The sequence below is a fragment of the Aethina tumida genome, chromosome 6 (genome assembly GCF_024364675.1).
Source record: "Aethina tumida isolate Nest 87 chromosome 6, icAetTumi1.1, whole genome shotgun sequence".
Lineage (NCBI taxonomy): Eukaryota > Metazoa > Arthropoda > Insecta > Coleoptera > Nitidulidae > Aethina > Aethina tumida.
The window spans coordinates 18,918,615-18,938,788 of NC_065440.1; the positions used below are offsets into that span (position 1 = coordinate 18,918,615).

Below are 20,174 nucleotides of genomic sequence, written 5' to 3' on the forward strand. Positions count from 1 at the left end.
TCAAAAATTACGTTCTAAAAATTTCGTACTGTATACAAAATATCTATTTTCCTCTCTCTATTTACTTTTTATTTATTTATATACTTTTTGTTAAAATTACCAAGAAAGTGTTAAAATGGGAATGTCAATTTCTTTTAGTTTAATTTGCTTCAAATATTGAAGATAAAAGTATTTTGATGTTTGTATCAAAGTTGTTAAAGTTATTGCTTTTTGTTAAACATGAGGGATGGATATTTTGGTTATTTGAATCCTGGATGTTGTGTCTACAAAAAAAATCTAGTCAACAGTTATAAAATATATAAATCAACAATCTCTACAAATTTAAGAATTTTGATATAATAACAAACTCTTCCAACAATAGGCGGCAACACAAAAAAATCAATGTGTCGCTCTAAAACAATACCGAAATCAAACGTGTGTTCGTTTCGCAAGCACCAAAATGTACAGAAAAGCTACAGAACAGCAGGTTTTGGTAACAAAAACACTTGGTAAAAAATTGAGCAGGTTGGTTCCTAGGCCTAAGAATTAAACTACAAAATACCCTGCCTTTTTTGATTTGAATTTCACCTCTTCTCATTAAGTAGTACTCCTAATTTGATAAAGAACAATAGCACCAACAGTGAATAAATGAATAATAATTGTAAAAATGCCAACATCAAAGTTTTTTATGCCTTGTAACTGATGGGTGCGGGAATCTTCGACTTGTCGGCGCGCGAATCCTTCCTCGGACTCCTGAAAGACATTCTTTCGTTGTTCCGCGTCAGCCTCGGCTCGTCGTCCAGCGGCAGTTGGTTCATGCTGCCGAACTTCTTGAGCACCGCCTGCACCTGAGCCATTATCTGGGCTTCGTCTGCGTTTTTGTTCACCGCCTTCAACAATTCCTTCTTCAAATTACCTACAAAGGAACCCGTTAACAACCTTAATCGTTTGCAATTTCGAATGAATACTTTTCGTGGGTGAGGTGTTGGCGCTGGAGGTCTGTCGTTCGTTGCTGATACTCCTCCGACCCATGGAGCTTCTCGCAACTGGTGGCGAGAACGTGTCACCGGTTAAACTGGCTCTGGTGGCTTTGGGCCTGCCGCTCCACGTGCTGTTGATGGAACCCCTGCTCGTCCTCTTCTGAGTCGGTGGTGGTTTCAAGTCGGAACGTTCCATACTGTTAGCCTTCACGAAGGATCTCTCCCGTGGTTTTTGTGTGGGTTTTTGCACAGGTTTTGGCGACTTGGCGTCGCCGTTGTCGTAGATTTGGGAGTACTGAGTCTTCCTCAGGCCGACGTCGTTCAGGTCGTCTGCCGTGCAGACTTGTTGATGTTCTGCAAGCAAACAACGCAAATTTAGCACCATCCAAAGTGGTGAATAAATTGTAGCTACCGTTATCTTCAGCATCCTCCTTCTTGTTCACCGGCAAACTTCTGTAACCTTCGTCGGACATTTCCGAGGTCGTGTCGCTTTGTGTGTCCGTATCGTTGACCTTCAGCTCAACCTCGGACTTCATTATCTGCAACACCACAACGATTACAACCCAACCAACACAACACAGGTCTTGCATACGTACAGATTTGGGCTCAGTCTGGTACTGCGCAGTCGTAACGTACTTGGCCTTCGGCGCAGGCGTGTACGGTTCGTAGGGCAAGCTGTGCGGGCCCGAATAGTGATTCGTGCCCTGCGATCCACGTTTCGTGGCCAGTTTCGTGGTGTACGTGGACGTGTAGTTGGGCGTCGGGCTCCTGGATCGGCTGGCGGGCACCGACAGGTGTTTCCTGGGGAAGTTCGGACTGACCGAACGTCTGTCGTTGAGATGGGAGGGCGAACGGGATCGGGAACGGTTCAGGCAATTGGTGGGCGGTCCGAGGGAATGCGGACCGCTCGACACGCCGTTGGGGACGTTCGGCACACCACCCAACGAGACTGGCTGTCTGTAAACACAATAACAAACGTGCATGTGCCCGAACCACTCGGCTGGATGATGCGACTCCAAATCGGGCATTGAAAATGTTAAATAATCAAACTCGATTTGGACTGACGAATTGAGATTTACAGTTGCACGCGAGAATTGAGGTTTCATTGAACCCGTCTTATTCAACAAAGAAAGCGAAATAATTACTTTATTATTGGACGGATTGCATTATATTATTAGTATGGTGATTATGCATCGACACATAACATATTCTAATAACAGTCATCCGAAAACGTTCGTATACGGAACCGACTCGTTACGTTTTTATTCAGTGTCTACGCAGTTCGTTTTTTACTTGTCTTGTTGTTCTGTGCCTCTCCTATCATGAGAAATCAATACTTTATATATTTTTACATGTTACATATTTTTTCATTAACCTTCTTTATTTCACACATTAAGATATACAAAAATATATATGATTGGACCCAAAATAAAAAGACTGTATTAATATTTATGGAAGAAAATTAATTTACTCGAGTTGTTTAATAAAAACTAAAAAATTATATATTTTTGTATTAATTTTTCTTATTTCACAGTTTAAGATATACAAAGATGAATATGGTTGGTTCTTCATTTCAATACTAATATTCATATAAAAATATTTAATTTAATCAACTTATTTAAGAAAAAAATATTTCCTTATTTCTCAGTTTTAGATATACAAAAATGTACATGGTTATATAGAAAATGAATTGACATTTAATTTAATTACTAATATTTATATAAAAATGTTTAATTTAATCAAATTTATTAATAAAAACTATAAAATACTTACATTAATTTCCTCATTTCGTAGTTTAAGACATACAAAAATGTATATGGTTGGATAGACAATTAAAATACCTTCATTTCAATAAACTAATATTCAACATTGAAATAAAAATGTTAATTATAATCAAGTTATTTAATGAAAACAATAAAATTCTTGATTTAACCTTCCTCATTTCATAGTATAAGATATACAAAAATGTATGTGATTAAATAGGCACTAAGAACTTCATTTCTTACTAATATTTATATAAAAATGTATAATTTATTTGAATGACTTAAAAAAAATTAGTAAATTATGTATTTTATAGTTTAAGATATACAAGAATGTATATGTTTGGATAGGTAATAAATAAACCTTTGATTTTAGGCCCAATTTTTGTAGTGAAACCTTTAAATAACGAAGAAATTAATTATTTTTTGTATATAACTTCCTTAGTTTGTAGTCTAAAATGTACAAAAATGTTCATAAGGAATAAAAAAACCTTTTATTTGAGTACCAACATCAACGATGATTTATGTTATTGGAACAAGTTATCTGAGGAAAACCGTTTATCTAGTCAGAAAACTAACAAATCCACTATTTCCTATTTATTTTGATGAGGAATTGTTGTCGGAACTTTATAAATAAAAATGTGTGTAAATATAAATAAGTATTCTTATACGGAACTCGTTCAGTTCTTTCCCATTAACGAATAAAACACATGTGTCTACGCAACACATTTAAATTGAATTCTATTTTTAAACCCATGAAACTATAACGGGACCGTCTTCTGTTTCAGTTACTAATTGTCAAGTCACCGTTTACCCTTCCAGTTAACGACGTCAAAACATCAACCGCAGCCGCAGCGAACTTTTGGGATGAATTACCTGTCGTAGTAGACATGGGAGCCGTGCAAGTCGACGGCACCGACCTTGTTGACCAGCCTCGCTCCCTGCGTCGTCCTGTGTTGGGCCCTGCACCTGCAAGGGTCGTGCTTGTCCAGATAGTGGGCCAGCGTGTCCCAACCTCCTCCCACCCTCACCATCACGTGGTTACGGAGGATCTAACGAAAACAGCAATTAACAATTAGACAAGTTGTTTACAAAGCAATCGACAATGGAAGGATGTCGGCCCGTCGAACACATGTCGTCTGATTGTTTTTCGTTGTCGCTTCGTTTTCGAGTGGCGAACACATGCCAATTAATGGGCACGGGTTCAAAGTTCTTTAAATATATTTAGTAATTGCGGCAACGAACCCGCCACAACTGGATGCGGGCACCAACAAACAATGACTTACCCGCACGAAGATGAGGACCTTGGTGTCGCCGATGCGGTATTTACCCTCCGACACCCTGATCATCGGGAACTGCGTGGGACACGTGCACTTCTCCACCAAGTCCCGCACCTAGAACGGAGAGACAAAAGTGTTATTAAGGTGGTTCGCATCTTTGTCGACGGCGTCCCACGCGCGCGTAACGTACAATTTCAGTGCGGAATGCCGTTTTATTGGAGCGTGCAAACGAAACATGAATCGACAATGGATTGTTATCGGGGCCCGCTAATTTGCATCTGCATTGGCGAACACCTGCGTCTTGCACTTGCGGCTTTATCCTTGGGTTTTATTGCGCGACGCGCACGGTTCTTTTAAGGGCGTCGCAATCGATTTCTAACTCCTTCGTTTCGTATTGTTGTCGTGGTACCTGTCGCCGGTTAATTCCCCCTTTATTTATTCACCGTTCCAACTAATTGCCGAGCTTAAACTTGACTTATATATAATATAACCATCAGCAACGTTGAGCAACGAAACAGAAAGCCGAGATTACGAGATCACTCGAGATAAACACCAGAAAAAAAAACTCATCTGGTTCGCCACCGATCTGTAATTCTAATTCGAATCCATTACATAATTAATGCACGACACGGCGAACGAGAAAACCGATAGGCTATTAATTGAATTTCGATTTCGATCCGTCCCAAGATTAAGAAAGGGTTACGAAAATTTCGGACTTTTAATGATTGGCTAACGGTTTTCGAGTGCATCACTTTGTATCGGTTCGAGTGGGTACTTCCTTTTTTGGTACTACTAACTGCACCGTTCGGAATTCTACATCAATCATAAATATCTATGAGTCTTTATTTGTATTTTTCATAGCTGGGAATAATTTTGTGGAAGTGTTAAGTTATTTTCAACCATAACTTTCTTATTTCATTTGTTATGGTATGTGACCAATTGTATGGTTAGATAGAGCTTTAAAATATCTTTCATTAGAGTACCAACAACCCTAGTGAAATATTTCATTTGAGCGAGTTATCGTAAGAAATCACTATTTCTTAAAATCTATGACAACCATAGTAATTAGTACTTTTAGAACAAAATTTAATAGTAATTGTTTCATTTTGTTCCTGTACTTTCGAGGATTTTGAGCTTGTCCATGAAAATATAAATTTTAGGTGTTTTATAAAAATATAGTAAAAATCAGATTTTGATCGAAATCTTCCTTATTTCATATATAAAGGTGTATAAAGACTGAATAATTTTTCGTAGATCTCGTAAAGATCTTTCATTTAAGTACCAGTAAGTATAGTATAATATTTCATTTTGTCGAATTATTTAAGAAAAACAGGAAAAAACAACATTTTCGTCTTAAACTTTCTTATATTATAATGAAATGTATATGAAAATGTATATATTGGACAAGAGCTCAAAAAGACCTTCCATTCGAGTACCAACATCCCCAGGCAAATATTTCATTTACTCGAGTTATACAGAGAAAACAGTATCTTCAAGCACAACAACTTGCACTCCATTTACATAACTTTAAACTAAAGTACCTTAAAAACCTTATTGCAAATAAAAAAATAGACTTTCACCGTTCCAATTGGACTGCCGCGAACGCAACTAAGATACACATGCGTCTACCTACGTGCGTTCGAATCGATCGCAATTAAAATTATTAATATTCGGTTTCACCGGTTCTAGTTTAGGTTTGTGGACGTGGGTCTAAATTGTCAATGCGAATTTAATTGACGAACGAAAAGGCAATTTCGACACGCCATTACGAAGCGAAATTTCCCGTGACCGGTTTAGACGTCGCGACGCCACGTCCGGATCGATGTTTCGCCCGTTTCATTACGTTTCGGTTTGGAATTGCGACACGGGTTTTTTCCTGTTCAATTCGTAAACGGTTGTGTCACGACGTTAGACGGAGTATTGTGGAAGGCTTTGGATGTGGCGAGTGCGTCCATAAATTTGCGGACAGGCCACTTTCACCCACTACTTGGTGCCCCGTAAGTTCGCCGGGTATCTCCTTACCTTTGTGTGTCTCCTTGTTGACGATAAGATCTGACTTTTGCGAACAATAAGGAAATCGCCGACTCTATTTGGGCATTTCACAAAAATTATCCAATTACCGTGCGATTTATTGGACACACCGTCCGCAATATCGTGGCAAAACGAATTGTAAATCGGGCGCAATTAATTAAATTATTAAAAAAACGTTCACATACACTCATTGTTATGAAATTGTTCCCATGAGCTTTTCACTTTTTTTATAGTTTATTAGTTATTCATTTATCGAGGAGAGAATTTGTTCCCGCATCCTTTGTCCCGCGTCCGTGGAAACAGATCTCACAATTAACCGGGTTCGAAATTAGTCCGGATTTAAATACAATGGTCGGAATGTGAGCTGCGAACGGCAACGCCATATCCAGCGCGAGATTTAAGATCATGACTAAGAATACTCAACAAGGCAATCTGAATGTTATTAGCGCAATGAAAATTTTTCGCAATGAAATTTTTCTGCGATTTCGGTAGATTTTTTTTTGTTGTACTTGTGTGGGTCGTGATCGTGTTTAATGAGCAAACATTACGTGGGCATTGTCGTCGAATTAATCAAAATTTCAAACAGGATATTTCGACAATTCGCAGTTTACAATGCGCAAATTTAACGGTTTGCCAACTACGCTTTGTTGTTTGGAAATTTCGACCATTAAACCAACCAAACAAGGACAAGATTAAGAATAGATTAATTTGTAACCAACGACCATTGTGTAGAAACCACTCTGGATACCATTTTGTACTTTCATTTTATTTTTGCTGGAAAACGGTTTTTCTTGTGTATCTCGGCCAAGTGAAATATTTCGCCGGGCATGTTGGTACTCAAATGGAAGCTCTTGAAGAGATCTATCTAGGTATATATCATATTTATATACTTATATCATGAAATAAGGACATTTATGGCAAAATATGCGTAATTTTTATAGTTTTTTTAAAGTAGCTCGGCCAAATGAAATATTTTTCTATAAAGATTTATTTTCAAATTCAAATACCTTAAGATATGACATAGTATCCAAAAACTGTTGTTCCCAATAGAATTTATTTATCACCATAAAATATTTAAAAGTCAAATTTTGTTTAAATCTTCTGGCGGCATACAGAAACAATACCAAAATATAATTGTTCTTTAACTTTGGGCAATAAAAACAAAAGAAGGTCGTCGCCTTATATAAATGAATAGTAATCAGATTTTTAGCAATAACTCGACAAAATTAAATAATTCACCAACCTTGTTGGTACTCAAATGAAAGGTCTTTTCAAACTCTATCTAAATATATACTTTTTCATGTACTCTCGAGTATGAAATAAGAAAGTTTAGAATCAAAACGTGTAATTTATATAGTTTTTCTTAAATAATTCTCAAAATAAAATATTATGCAGTGAACTGTGTATTCAGATAAAAGTTCTTAAAAAGACCTTTCAAATAATATATTATATGTACACTTGATGGTACTAAATAATGATGTTTTTTGACTGAAAAACTGATTTTTCTCAATGAAAGTTTATTAGAATAAACCACTCGGTAATTAAAATTTCTTTAAATCTTTCAATGGCAAATAAAAACAGAATATCAACATACAGTAGCTGCCAAATTTCAGTCAATAAAAACAAAACAACATCGCCATTTTATATAAATAAATAAATTACAGTTTTTTAACAATATCTCGGTCAATTGAAATAATACACCACGGTTGTTGGTTGGTACTCAAATGAGAGATCTTTTCAACCTCCATCCAACCATGTATGGTGTTCATATGCCTAATGGTACGAAATGAGAAGTTATGGTCAAAAAACTGTTTTTGGACCTGAACCATTGCATAAAGCTAACGATATAAATAAAATTAAAATGTTTTCAGCCCACATCTAACCAAAAAAATCATCTTTGACCTTTTTTACGTCCATCTAAATAAAGCGGTGCACAGATGTAATCTGCACACACCGCTCCGACTAATAATTCACTTTCGTTCTTTATTCGGGCGAACGATTAGCATAAACCGAAACGTAGAACGTCTCGTGTGCACAGTTCGGAAGACACCTGTAACATTTCGTGTGAAATGTCGAGGTGTTAAGGTCGGATGTCGAAACGGCGCATAAAGTTCATTCAACACATATCTAATATACAGGGCGTGTACCCGTGTCATGGTTCCGTGAACAAGTGATAATGTTAAGCCGACGTAATAACGTGCAATCATAATATTGTAAACTCGAATTACGACAGATTTTCGTGTGCGAAAAGGAAATCCCCGGCCCGGAGACTTTCCCCTCGCGTTTTCCACGCACCGAAAACTCCTCGTGCAACGTTTATGCAACGCCGCATATATTAAATAAATAAATAAATAAACGGTCTTGCGGCAGCGGCAAAAGTGAATTGAGACGCGACCACTTGCTGCTTGATTTTAATTAATTTCACGCACAAAAAACTGCGTCTCGTGATAGACCGTAAAACTAATTAATATTGTCCAATTTTGACTTTCACCAATTAGATTAATTGGCCCCGACTTACACACGTATGATTAACAAATTCCCTTCGGCCTACGCGATCCCGAAACGATCGATGCGGATCAACGTAACGTACGGAATTCACCACTCACCATTTCGTCCAGACTCTTGAGGTCGTTGGTGACGATTTGTGGTACCGGTCCGTAGATTAGCGGGGTCTCTTCTTCCTCAAGGTCGCTGTCGCTGTCGTCTTCGAGGCTGTTGTCGTTTTCGTTGCCGTCGTTTTCGGCCATTTTCTTGTTGTCGGCGGCGATTTCCCTGTCGATCTGCCTCTCCATCTGGATCAGCATCGGAGCCAAAACACCAAACCTACCAAAAAACCACAGTAATACTAATAGTGGGCCAACAATGACTGGAGGAATTGTTTACTTTGCTCCTTGTCTGGCCACCTCCAGAAGACACAAGATGAAATTCTTCTCGTTCTTCCTCAAAATAAGATCGTCAGTTTCAAACAACAGACACTCGATGATTTCGATCGAGTGTCTGCACCACTTGATGAAATTGCTGACGTTGTCGCGGGCGAAAAACGTTCCAGGCTTGGCCGTGGTGAAATACTTGACGTCAGCAATGGTGACCGTCCTCATCGCCAAAGATCCGGTCACCGATTTCGTCATCATCTTCTTCGCCTGCTTCTTCTGGACGTATTCAATCGCATGTTGTTTTACCGCGTTGGCATGCTGCAAAAAAAAAAAAAAAATTAACAATTTTAATGTCTAAATATGTCTAAGATCTAGCCAAGGATGTTCGTAATGATTTTATACCATAATGGTCGGTTTGTCCCCTTGAAACGTCCGATTTTATTGATCGAATTTGTTCACAGTGAGGCCGATTTTAATTGATAAAGTCAAATTTGGTCAGAGACGTTTGAAAACGTAATACTAAAATGGAATTAGTATTTAATTTGATTCGGGGAAAACAACTGACGGACGTTTCAAGTAAAAATTTGTTTTTTTTACAATAATCAGGCTAAATGACATATTTCACCAGGCATGTTGGTACTCAAATGAAAGATCTTAAAAAGATCTGTTAGAATATACTGAGTGTTTGTATCCTAAATGTATGAAATAAAGAAGTTTTAAGTAGAAATATATAATTTTTATAGTTTTTCTTACATAGTTCGGCGAAATAAAATATTTCCCTATACTTGTTAATACCCAAATGAAAGGTCTTTAAAATATTTACAAAAAATTATTAGCTTGCCATGTGCCTTAATCTATGAAATAACTGAGTTTTGGGCCACAAACTGATTTCTGAAGTGTTTCCAATGATAACTCAATCAAATGAAAAGTTCCTCTATTCATGTTGGTACTCAAATGAAAGATCTTTTAAAGCTCTATCCAGTCACGTATAATTTTCATATACTTATTACATGAAATAAGCAAATTGCGTTTAAAAAACCGATTTCACTATTGAAAACGTTTAAAACAAGCACCACAACGGCCTGTTATCATTTCAATTGTGTTTTAACAATGACCTCATTATTCCGATTAGCCTTTCAGCCGTGTTAAAGGCATTCAACAACACCAAAACCCGATGAATTACACACAGTTTACGCCATTCTATTATCCAATTGGATCGTTTTAGTCCATCGCATTGTTCGAAAAATTATAATAACACACACGCGCCACTCGTTGCAACGCATTGTCAGCGACGAGACACAAAAACAAACCGATTCTTCGCCTCAAAGGCGGATTGTAGGCCACGAACGGAGAGTAAGAGGTAAAAAAAAGGTCGCCAATTAATTACGTCGAGTTAACGAGACGCCGTTTCAATTGTACGTTAGAAACTCGCACGCCCACTTCGATTATCGGAAAAAATCGAACAATACGTTCTTGTTCCTTGTGAGTTTTTAATCGGAACAGTTCAATTGGCAAAGCCAGCATCGGGTTATTTATATGCATGTGAATCAATTATCGGGTACGTTGATCTATGTAGGTAAAAAGGGGGTTAAACCAATTATTCAGAGCCCGATTTGGCGGCGGGCCAGTTTTTAATACCGGCCGGACGATTAGGATCTAAAGTGGGCAACCATAAATGCCAATAACACCCAGGCAATCCGGATCAATCACCATTTTTTTGCCCCCCGTTCTATTACTGATCCGTTCCGAGTAGAAATTTAATTCATCGACATTTGTCACGTAGTCATGATTGTTGGTAAATATTTCCCACCATCAATGGGATACGTAATCGTCGTTATTTGAGAATCACCGTCCTTTTCCTCTTTAGTATCTTATCTCGTCAAAAACCGTGTCGAATAAACAGCATCTGTTTAAACAGTACTTGCATCGTTATTATCTCTACATATTTTACGAGTGCTGTGCTGGGAAGGAAACGATTTGGACATCCGGTAGTTGTTACAATACTAATGTCATGCTCTCGCATAATTTATTAACTGGATGTGCATTCGTCAAGTTGTAGTCGTCAGTACGCACCGAACAAGGCGATTGCCATTAAAAACAACATTTTAATTGATAATAGGAACACGCTTTTTAACCGACTAAATTATTTATTTATTCATTACGACATTAACGCAATCTAAAGGTTACGAGTAAATGCATCGTTTTTATAAACATTTTATTGTTTGACACGGAATGAAAGTTTATGGTTTTTTAAATTATTGTGCCATGGATATCCGTTTTCTTCAGGCGAAACCAGTTTTTAGCCAAAACTTCGTTATTTCATTCATTAAGGTATAAAAATATCTTAATATTTTTTGTAGATATTTTAAAGATATTTCATTTGAGTACTAACTTCGATAGTGAAATATTTCATCTGTTCAAGTTATTCAAGAAAAACTGATAATTTACATACTTTGTTATTTCATAAACAAATGTATATCAAAATATATGTGGTTTTATAGAGAATAAAAAAAGCTTTCATTTGAGTACCAACATGAATAAGGAAGAATTTCATTTAAATGAGCCATCGTGAAAAAACCGATTTTACTTAAACTTTATGGCAACGATAGCCAATTGTTTTTTAACTTCAAATTTAATATTAATTGTTCCATGTTGTTGATATATTTTTAACAGCTGAATTACTCTATTTAAATATATGATCAATTTTTTGCCTAAAACTTCGTTATTTCATAGATTAAAGTAACCTTATACTTTTTTATTGATATTCTAAAGACCTTTCATTTGAGTACACATATAAATAGTGAAATATTTCAATTGTCCGAGTTATTAAAGAAAAATTGATAATTGTTGAAATACTTCCTTATTTCATAATTACATATATATTGAAATACACATGGTTGGATAGATAATAAAAGGAGCTTTCATTTAAGTACCAACATGAATAGTGAAGAATTCCAATTGAATTGCTTAAAATTTGAGGCAACGACCGTCATCTGTTCAATTTGTTCCACAAATTTAAATTTTTAGGAGTATTAGAAGAATCAAAACCCAAAGAAAATCGACATGGCTGGATTATACTCTTCAACTTCAATACGTTGCACTCAATGTGAGCAATCGTACAGCACAATAATATAAATAATAGACGGTAGAATCAATTAAGACAAAAGATCGTTCGTTAGTCGGATGAGGTCGCATACTGACCATGGGACTTTCACTGGAGCCGCGCCGCCACTTCCTTTTATGGCGCCCTGAAACCGCCTAGCGCCTTGACACCTCCATCACCTGGGGTTACGATCATCGTGTGTCGGGCCCGTTGTCCCGCAGGAACCGTCGACAGGTGTATCGACCTGGCGTTGCCGAATTCCGAAAAGGTGGGCGACCGAATGCCTCGTCATAACCAGTCCAGTTTCGATTTTAATCGGCGTGCGCCCCGAGGCGGCTTCTGCGATACCGCCCACACTTTCCATTGTGGCACGAGGAAAAACTTAGTGAGGCAAATAATGGGCAATTTATCGGCGACATTGAGCGTCGACCAAACGCAAACGACTTCCTCGGTTTTCATCTAGTGGACCTCGCCCCGGGGCACATGCACCAAAAAAATCGAAAAAAAAAAAAAAAAAAAAATGGCTGTGTGACAGACGGATATCCGCGGTGATGCGTGTGATTCATCGTCGTCCGCGTGTCCGTGACACTGGGAAGAGTTTTCAACGTGAAATTCGAGGTTGCCGGCCATGTACGGTGTAAAACGTGGCGCCGCGCCGTAAACAACGCGTCCTTAGGTGCAATGGAACGGCGCGAGGAGAAAAAACCATACGTGTAAGGATATTGTCCATTTCGAGCGGTCGAGTTATTGAAAACGGACATTTTTATTTTTTTTTTCAGTCCGCAGCGGTCCGAGTTTTCTCGGGTGAGTCAAATGCGAGAGAGAGACGACAAGGTTCCGCGGGTTTCGTGCGTTTCGCCACCCATATTCGGACTGTTTGGCGGAAGGTCGAGCATCGGACGCGCCCACCACCTTAGCAATGGACTTCACTTCGTTAGTTTTTAATGCGTTTTGTTTTTATCGGGATTTATCAGATAATTTGATCTTTTCAATTGGATTGTGTCAGCGTGTCGACACATGTGTCCTGTTGTTTCCGTTATCAATTTTTTTTTTTTTGGAATTCGTTCATGAGAATTGGAACACGTGTGTACGATGTTAAAGCTTGCTTTTGACATGGCACTCATTCGTTTCGATTGTAACGTTACAGTTTTGTTACAAGTCACAATGGGACTAGTTAAGAACCGTTTTTTTGCCCGGAACTTTCTTATTCCATACCATAAGGCTTATGAACACCCTATATGGTTTGATGGGGATTTAAAAGACCTATCATTTGAGTACCAACATGAACAGTGAAATATTTTATTTGATTTAGTTATCATGAGAAAGGTGTTTTATTTGAAATCTGAAAGATTGACCGTTAGTTGTTTTAGACGAATCATTCTCATACTCATTCTGTTTTCAATATCTTTGGCAACTTCCTGGGTAGAAATAATCATGATTTTAAAGTAAAAAATGAGTTTTTAGCACAAAACATCGTTATTTCATAGATTAAAGCCCATGATAACCTAATAATTTTTTATAGACATTTTAAAGATCTTTCGTTTGAGTACCAACATCCACATAAAAATAAGCCAAATATTCAAGTTATTCAAGAAAAACTGATATTTGTTATAAACTTTCTTAATTCATAACTAGAGGTATATAAAGATATACATTGTTGGATAGAGATTAAAAAGATCTTTCATTTGAGTACCAACATGGCCAGTTACATAATCCACTTGGTCCAGTTATTTAAGGAAAACCAAAAAGGAACAAAACAAAAGACGTTAATCCAATAAAAACAAATTATTAAAACGTATTATTGACAATGTAGTAATGAAAGGTTTGCATCATTACTAAACAAATTATCTCAGCCTTAATATTAAATAAGAGGACCGTGACGCAACTTGAAAAAACTGAGTGCTAATTGTTTTTTTTGCACGTTGTTTGCATAAATCGTTAACTACCAATAGAACAATAGTTCGTTTGTCGCCAATAAAACGGTTCTGCGTTCGACCTTCAAGCCGACAACTTACTGGTACTACCTCATTTAATTTATTCATCGATTGCAAACAAACAGCACATGAATTTACCAAATATTTGATTACTATTATTATACGGTGACGGGAGACGTTTTAGAAAGCATTTTTAGTACGATTTTATTAGGATTAGTTATTAAAAATAGGAAGTGCTTTCTACAATGAAAAGGCCCCATTACCACATTACTTCCAGCAATTATTCAAATGCGAATCAGTCGATTAATTAGCCAGGAAAGTTTCATAATTCGCGTGCCCAGATAAATAAAACCGTTATCGTGTACTAAAAAAAATGTTTAAACATTAAAAATTTACACAAATCCCAAACAAACACATTTTGCAACGTTGCGAGAGTATTGGTACGGCCCCTTATCGTTCAATCTACACGAATCGCGATAAAGATCTGCGTGGATAAAACAGTTACAAGCCTAAAAAAAAATCGACAAAAGACACAATTATCGTTTCTCTGAAATTATTTCTAGCATTGCGACAGGTACGGTTTAGCAACCAACTTCTTAAGGTTAGACTTTTACCAAACGCACCGCAACAAAAAATCGGTATGGTTCACCAACGATTCACGGACGTATTTATAGATATCGTATCGTGCGATTCAAGTGAATCACTCCCTAAAAATACGGATTATCTGTCGGACAATGCGAAAAAATACACGTATTGAATTCAGCACACAATCGGACATTAGAAAACATTGTGTCGGACACAAAAGCCGTCGACTCTTTGAATGCGAGAGTTTCACCGACTTAACAATCGATATGCGATCATTAAAATTCGTTTTTTTTTTTACCAACGTAATATGTAATTTTAGTTGGCTGGTGACGTAACAAGTTGTGGTAATTACACGAAGTCGTTAGTGTTTCACCGACTGTCTTCTTTCTTAATTCACACAGACCACTCAGTTGTCATTGTTGAAAGGTCCATTTTTTTTGCTTCTGGCTTTCGTGTTTGCAATTAAGAGGCCACATTTTTTAATTTGTCATAATACTTCAATAAAAACTATTGAACTAACATTATTGTTTTTTGTCTGAAACTTTCTTATTCCACACTTTAAGTCTATGAACTCTGTACGTGGTTGAATAGAGATTTAAAAGACCTCTCATTTGAGTACCAACAACCATAGTGAAATATTTCATTTGTTCAAGTTATTCGAGAAAAACTGGAAACTGACTCAAACTTCTTTATCTCATGTACAAAGGTATATGAATGTATCATGGTTGGATAGATTACAAAAAGAGCTTTAATTTGAATACAAACATGACCAGTGAAGTATTTCATTTGACTTAACTGCATAACCTAACCTAAAATATTGCTCATCATTTGTTTATTCCACAATCAACACAAAAACAAAGCAAAATAAAAGTGAAAACAAATGATTTATGGTCTGATTCGCTTCAGGCCTCCGATAAATTACCGAATCGTCAGCAACCTGTTTCGCACATCAAACAAAACACCTCCGTAAAATCGTCCAGCTTAATAAATAAACCGATTCATTTTATATTATTTTACCTCCCTCGTTACACACGAATTAATTAACCCCCACGTCGTCTTATTTAGGAAACTGACTCGGTTCACATGCACATGTCGAACATGTGTGTTGGGCTGCGACCTTTTTATTATTCCTGACGCGGTGCACCGAACCGTTCGTTCAGAATCTCGCAGCAAGATCTGAAAAATTTCACACCGTAACGAGATTTTTGTGCCGCGTGTTTGAAATTACAATAAACACGTGGATAAGTTACGTAAATGTCGCCTGGAAACGGCCATTTGTACGTGCCGATCGTCTTTTGTTTTTTTGTGGTTAGGAGTGGGTTATTCTGAATAACTCGATCGAATCGAATATTTCGTGGGGCATGTTGGTACTCAAATAAATGGTCTTGAGGAGATCTATTAGGTTGTACTAAGAAATCATAGCACTAGCGTATGAAATAAGAAAGTTTATGGAAAAATACATAATTTTCATGATTTTTCTTAAATAACTTGATTAAATGAAACAGTTTGTTACGGAACTTTGTATTCAAATTAAAGTCTTAGAAATGTCTATCAAATCATATATAATGTCATATACCTTCAATGACGAAACAAAGAAGTTTTGAGCAAAAAACTGGTTTTCCCATTAATATTTGTTTAAATTCAAAATATTATTTTTACGTAATTTGTCAATAAAAACTAATGAAGATTGTATTTTTCTAAAAATAAATACAAAAGTTTTTTAAACAATAACTAGATAAAATGCAATATTTCGATAAGGTTGTTGGTATTCAAATGAAAGCTCTTTTTGAGCTCTATCCAATTATGTAAAGTGTTAATGTTCATAGGATAGGAACTAAGGAGGGTATGAGGAAAACGCTGAACTGTATAAGTAAATATGCATTATTATCTCAATGACAACGTCATGATTCACTCATTTCCTGGACTAATTCAGAAAGATTCGCAATTAATTAAATATTTGTGGCAACACATTCAATGTAATATTCAAGATAAACTGTGAATCAGAAATAATTCCGACGCACAACTACTCAACCACTTACAATTTTCAGTTCAACAGTAATTTAAACATCCTTCCAAAAATCTAATGGACTAAAGAGAAAAATAAAAAGTTTAGCTGCGTCCCCCACAAAAATGCCATAAAGTAAACAAGCAGGAGAGAAAAAAACTATAATAATTTCTATCGCAAAAGCAATTTAGCCCACAATGTTTCGGTCGAAAAAGGCGACGACAACATTTACATCGGGAGTAGAACCTCGTGGTGACTCACCGAGTAACTGTTCAGTTTTCTCTGTGCCCGCGAATGCGATACTGTTTTTGCTCTCAAGTATCGCGGTGTCGAGGACGCCCGTCTAAATATAGGCGAGCAAGAACGACAGGTATACGAAATAGTGAAGAGAACAATCGTGTATTGCATGCAAGGTCGCCCGAAAACACCCCTCACATCAACCACTAACATTGGTCGAGATAACACAACAACCTGGATCAAAATTTATCTCGTCAACAATGTCAAATCAATATTAATTGTCGTGACACGTACGCAAACATTGGTAACAAAGAACGTACCTCGCAAAGTGCGACGCCGGTTTCCAGCTTCTCGAAAAAATTGTCGGTGGTGATGCCCAAATGTGGGTACATGGTTTGCAGCCACTCGGCCAGATCCTCCTTCATGGCGAACAGATACTCGTCGCCGCTTTTGAAGGGACGGAACGGACGCGATTCCAGAAGAACCGTGTTTTTCTGGTTCTCCATTGTTGTTTGCACTTTTAAACACCTTTTCTGGCACAAATTTATGCTGTGTAAACAGTTTCTACATTATTCGCTGGTGATAATCTGGAACAATATCAAAGTGAGGCTGTTTTATTGGATCTTATCTTTATAAATATACTTTTTAAATTGATATAAGTAATTAATTAGACGTAGTGTTATTCAAAATATCTAGACGAATTGATAAGGATAATTAAAAATTTAAATTTAGTATTATCAATTTTAAATATGTACATATTTTTAAGAGGTTTTATCTAAATAGATAAAATAGACATGTTTTGGAACGAGGACATAGTCTTACTTTAAGTGTTTACAAACTTTAAAGCATAAAAAATATTGAAAAAATGTTAAAATTTAACAATTTCTTGGATTGAAAGGTTTGAGACTTGAATGACCAAACGAAATATTTCAGTATTGATGTTGGTACTCAAATTAAAGATCTTTTTAAGCTCTTTCCATTCATATTCCCCTTTATACACTTTAAGATATTAAATTACAAAGTTTATGAACCAAATATCTTATTTTCTAAGTTTTTTTTTAAATAATTTGAGGAAATGAAATATTTTGCTATGGTATTTGGTACTCAATTTAAAGCTTTTAAAGTGATCTTTAAAACAATGTATTATTTTACATAACTTAAGTAAGGAATTTATAATGTTCTGATAAAAAAATTGTTCTTTTTATCTTTGACATTTATATATTAGCCTATTTCAATCTAAATTTAAATTTTCTTTAAAACTTTTAAAATCAGATATAAATAGTACGATTATTTCTTAATTTCGCCAAATAAAAACAAAAAAGATCGTTATTTCACGTAAATAATTAAAAAATAGTTTATCAACAATAGCTCCATAAAATGAAATATTTCGCTAGATATGTTGGTACTCAAATGAAAGGTCTTTTTAATCTCCTTCCAACTATATTCCTCATAATATACGTTAATGTTGGAAATAAGGATGTTTATAAAAAAAATATGTATTATTCCTGGTTTTTCTTAAATAATTAGAGTGATTGAAATATTTGATTATAATAATTGGTACTCAAATTAAAGTTCTTAAAAAGATTTATTAAACTATGTATTATTTCACATAACTTAAGTAAGGAAATAATAATCTATTTGGCAAAAAACTGTCAACTTCTACCAATGAGACGTCTATTTTTATATTATATATTATTTTTGCCATAGCTTATGTATCAAAATAAATTACTTCTTAATTTCGGTAGATAAATAAATAAATAAATAAACAATTTTTCAACAACAAAATGAAATATTTCATTAGGCATGTTGGTACTCAAACGAAAGGTTTTTTGAACTCTATCCCAATATGAAGATTCTCATAATTATTAGTATATAAAATAAGAAAATTATGGACAAAAAATATAATTTAAAATAAATTAATTTATACAGCATTTAATACATTTTTATTATTATTTTTAAAATGAATAACACTTCATAAACAGAGTTGAATAATTCTATAAAATAGACTAAACTAATAACAGTTTAGTAATACAAACAACAAGGCATGATAAATTAATTATGTATTTATTTTATTAACAATTCTCGTATGAAACTCAAGTAAAACATTGAACATGAAACCATCACGAAACAACGTGACAATATTCAATCAATGACAAACCACAAATCGTACCTTAACTGTCCACTTGTCCTTCCAGCCCTTCCGTAAGTTACTATAATCCCACAGTTTAAGCACAACAAACAAAAACGCGAGTACAAATCAGCCGAAACAAACGAATAAATAATAAAACGGATCGCGCATTCGTGTTGGGAGCGATTAAAGTACGATGTCGACCGTGCCGTGGTACGACCGCGTCTGCTGCGGAACGAGCGTGGCTGAGCGCTTTTACCCGGCACGTTGAGCCGTCGCGACGCCGGGGGATGATGCGGTTATCGAACGGCGACGCCGTTGTCACATTTTTCTGTTCGATTCGAATTCGATCATTTTTATTTTGGTGCTTTGTTCCAGGAGATTTTAACGCGTAAATCGAGGAAATATTATGTTAGGTTGCTTTCCAAAGAAGTGCACCGTAACTTACGTTGTTGGGGGCAGAATTTAGCCTCCGAAATATCCGAAGGGTGTACGCTTGACAACCGGGTTTGGCCAGGATTCGTCGCAGAAACAAACAGAGTTGCGACCATATGATTTGGCATTAGAAATATCGATTTGAAAAGTTGTGGAAGGTACGAAATACAGATCATCTGTTACGAGGCTGAAAGTGAAACAGGTAGAAATTGGGTTACACAAATGCATTATTAAATGACCAAACTGGGTGAATTTTATAGGGGTTGTAAAGCCAGACTTTTACCTGTTACACTTTTCATTTCATGCCTCGACGTAAATATTTAATTACACATTTTGTAAAATTTTAATTGATGATGAATTGGAATTTCTAAAAATCATTATATTTATTTTCTTTATTATATTTGATTAAGTTTTTATATCTACACGATACAATATCTATTAATACAGCTGATACATTTATCTTAATAAAATTTATTCGTCACAGATAAATTTTATTATTCACTCTTCTCCTTAATACTCTAAAATCAATCATGTTTATTTGGCATTTTATGTTCTACTTAATACATGATATATAAAAAATCACACATTATTGATTTGCTTATCAGATTATTTAAACGAATAATATGAATTGTTATAAATTTACAATACGTTTTTTGTAATATATATTAATTTATTAGAAAAACTCAAACAATAATGAAATATTTAGTTTGAAATGTTATCCTTAAATAGGTGTTATTTTTTTTTCATCAAAATTTTTAGTTTCCTGAGATAAATATATAATAAATAAGCAAATTACCAGTGATGGGTCATTAACTCAATTTTTTTGATTTTATACGGTAAGATG

General features: G+C 35.7%; 1 protein-coding gene across 1 annotated transcript; it reads right to left on the minus strand.

Annotated features, from left to right (window-relative positions):
- Nucleotides 1-98: 98 nt before the first annotated feature.
- LOC109597861 (GAS2-like protein pickled eggs) lies at nucleotides 99-19,120 on the minus strand. The gene is made up of 10 exons (XM_020013642.2): nucleotides 18,938-19,120; nucleotides 17,088-17,354; nucleotides 8,914-9,221; nucleotides 8,637-8,853; nucleotides 4,006-4,113; nucleotides 3,596-3,771; nucleotides 1,556-1,916; nucleotides 1,372-1,498; nucleotides 948-1,313; nucleotides 99-895 (listed from the first exon to the last, which is right to left on the minus strand). The coding sequence occupies exons 2-10, from the start codon at nucleotides 17,271-17,273 to the stop codon at nucleotides 666-668; spliced, it is 2,079 nt and encodes a 692-aa protein (XP_019869201.2). The 5' UTR covers nucleotides 17,274-17,354; nucleotides 18,938-19,120; the 3' UTR covers nucleotides 99-665.
- Between the last annotated feature and the right edge of the window lie 1,054 nt (nucleotides 19,121-20,174).

Bases quoted from the DNA above. Each gene is read 5' to 3' on its own strand.
- LOC109597861 (XM_020013642.2), bottom strand. From the start codon at position 17,273: ATGGAGAACCAGAAAAACACGGTTCTTCTGGAATCGCGTCCGTTCCGT. The intron at 9,222-17,087 runs GTACGTTCTTTG...TTTTTTTTGCAG, and splicing joins CCGGCGTCGCACTTTGCGAG to CATGCCAACGCGGTAAAACA. The intron at 3,772-4,005 runs GTAAGTCATTGT...TGTTTTCGTTAG, and splicing joins AGGTCCTCATCTTCGTGCGG to ATCCTCCGTAACCACGTGAT.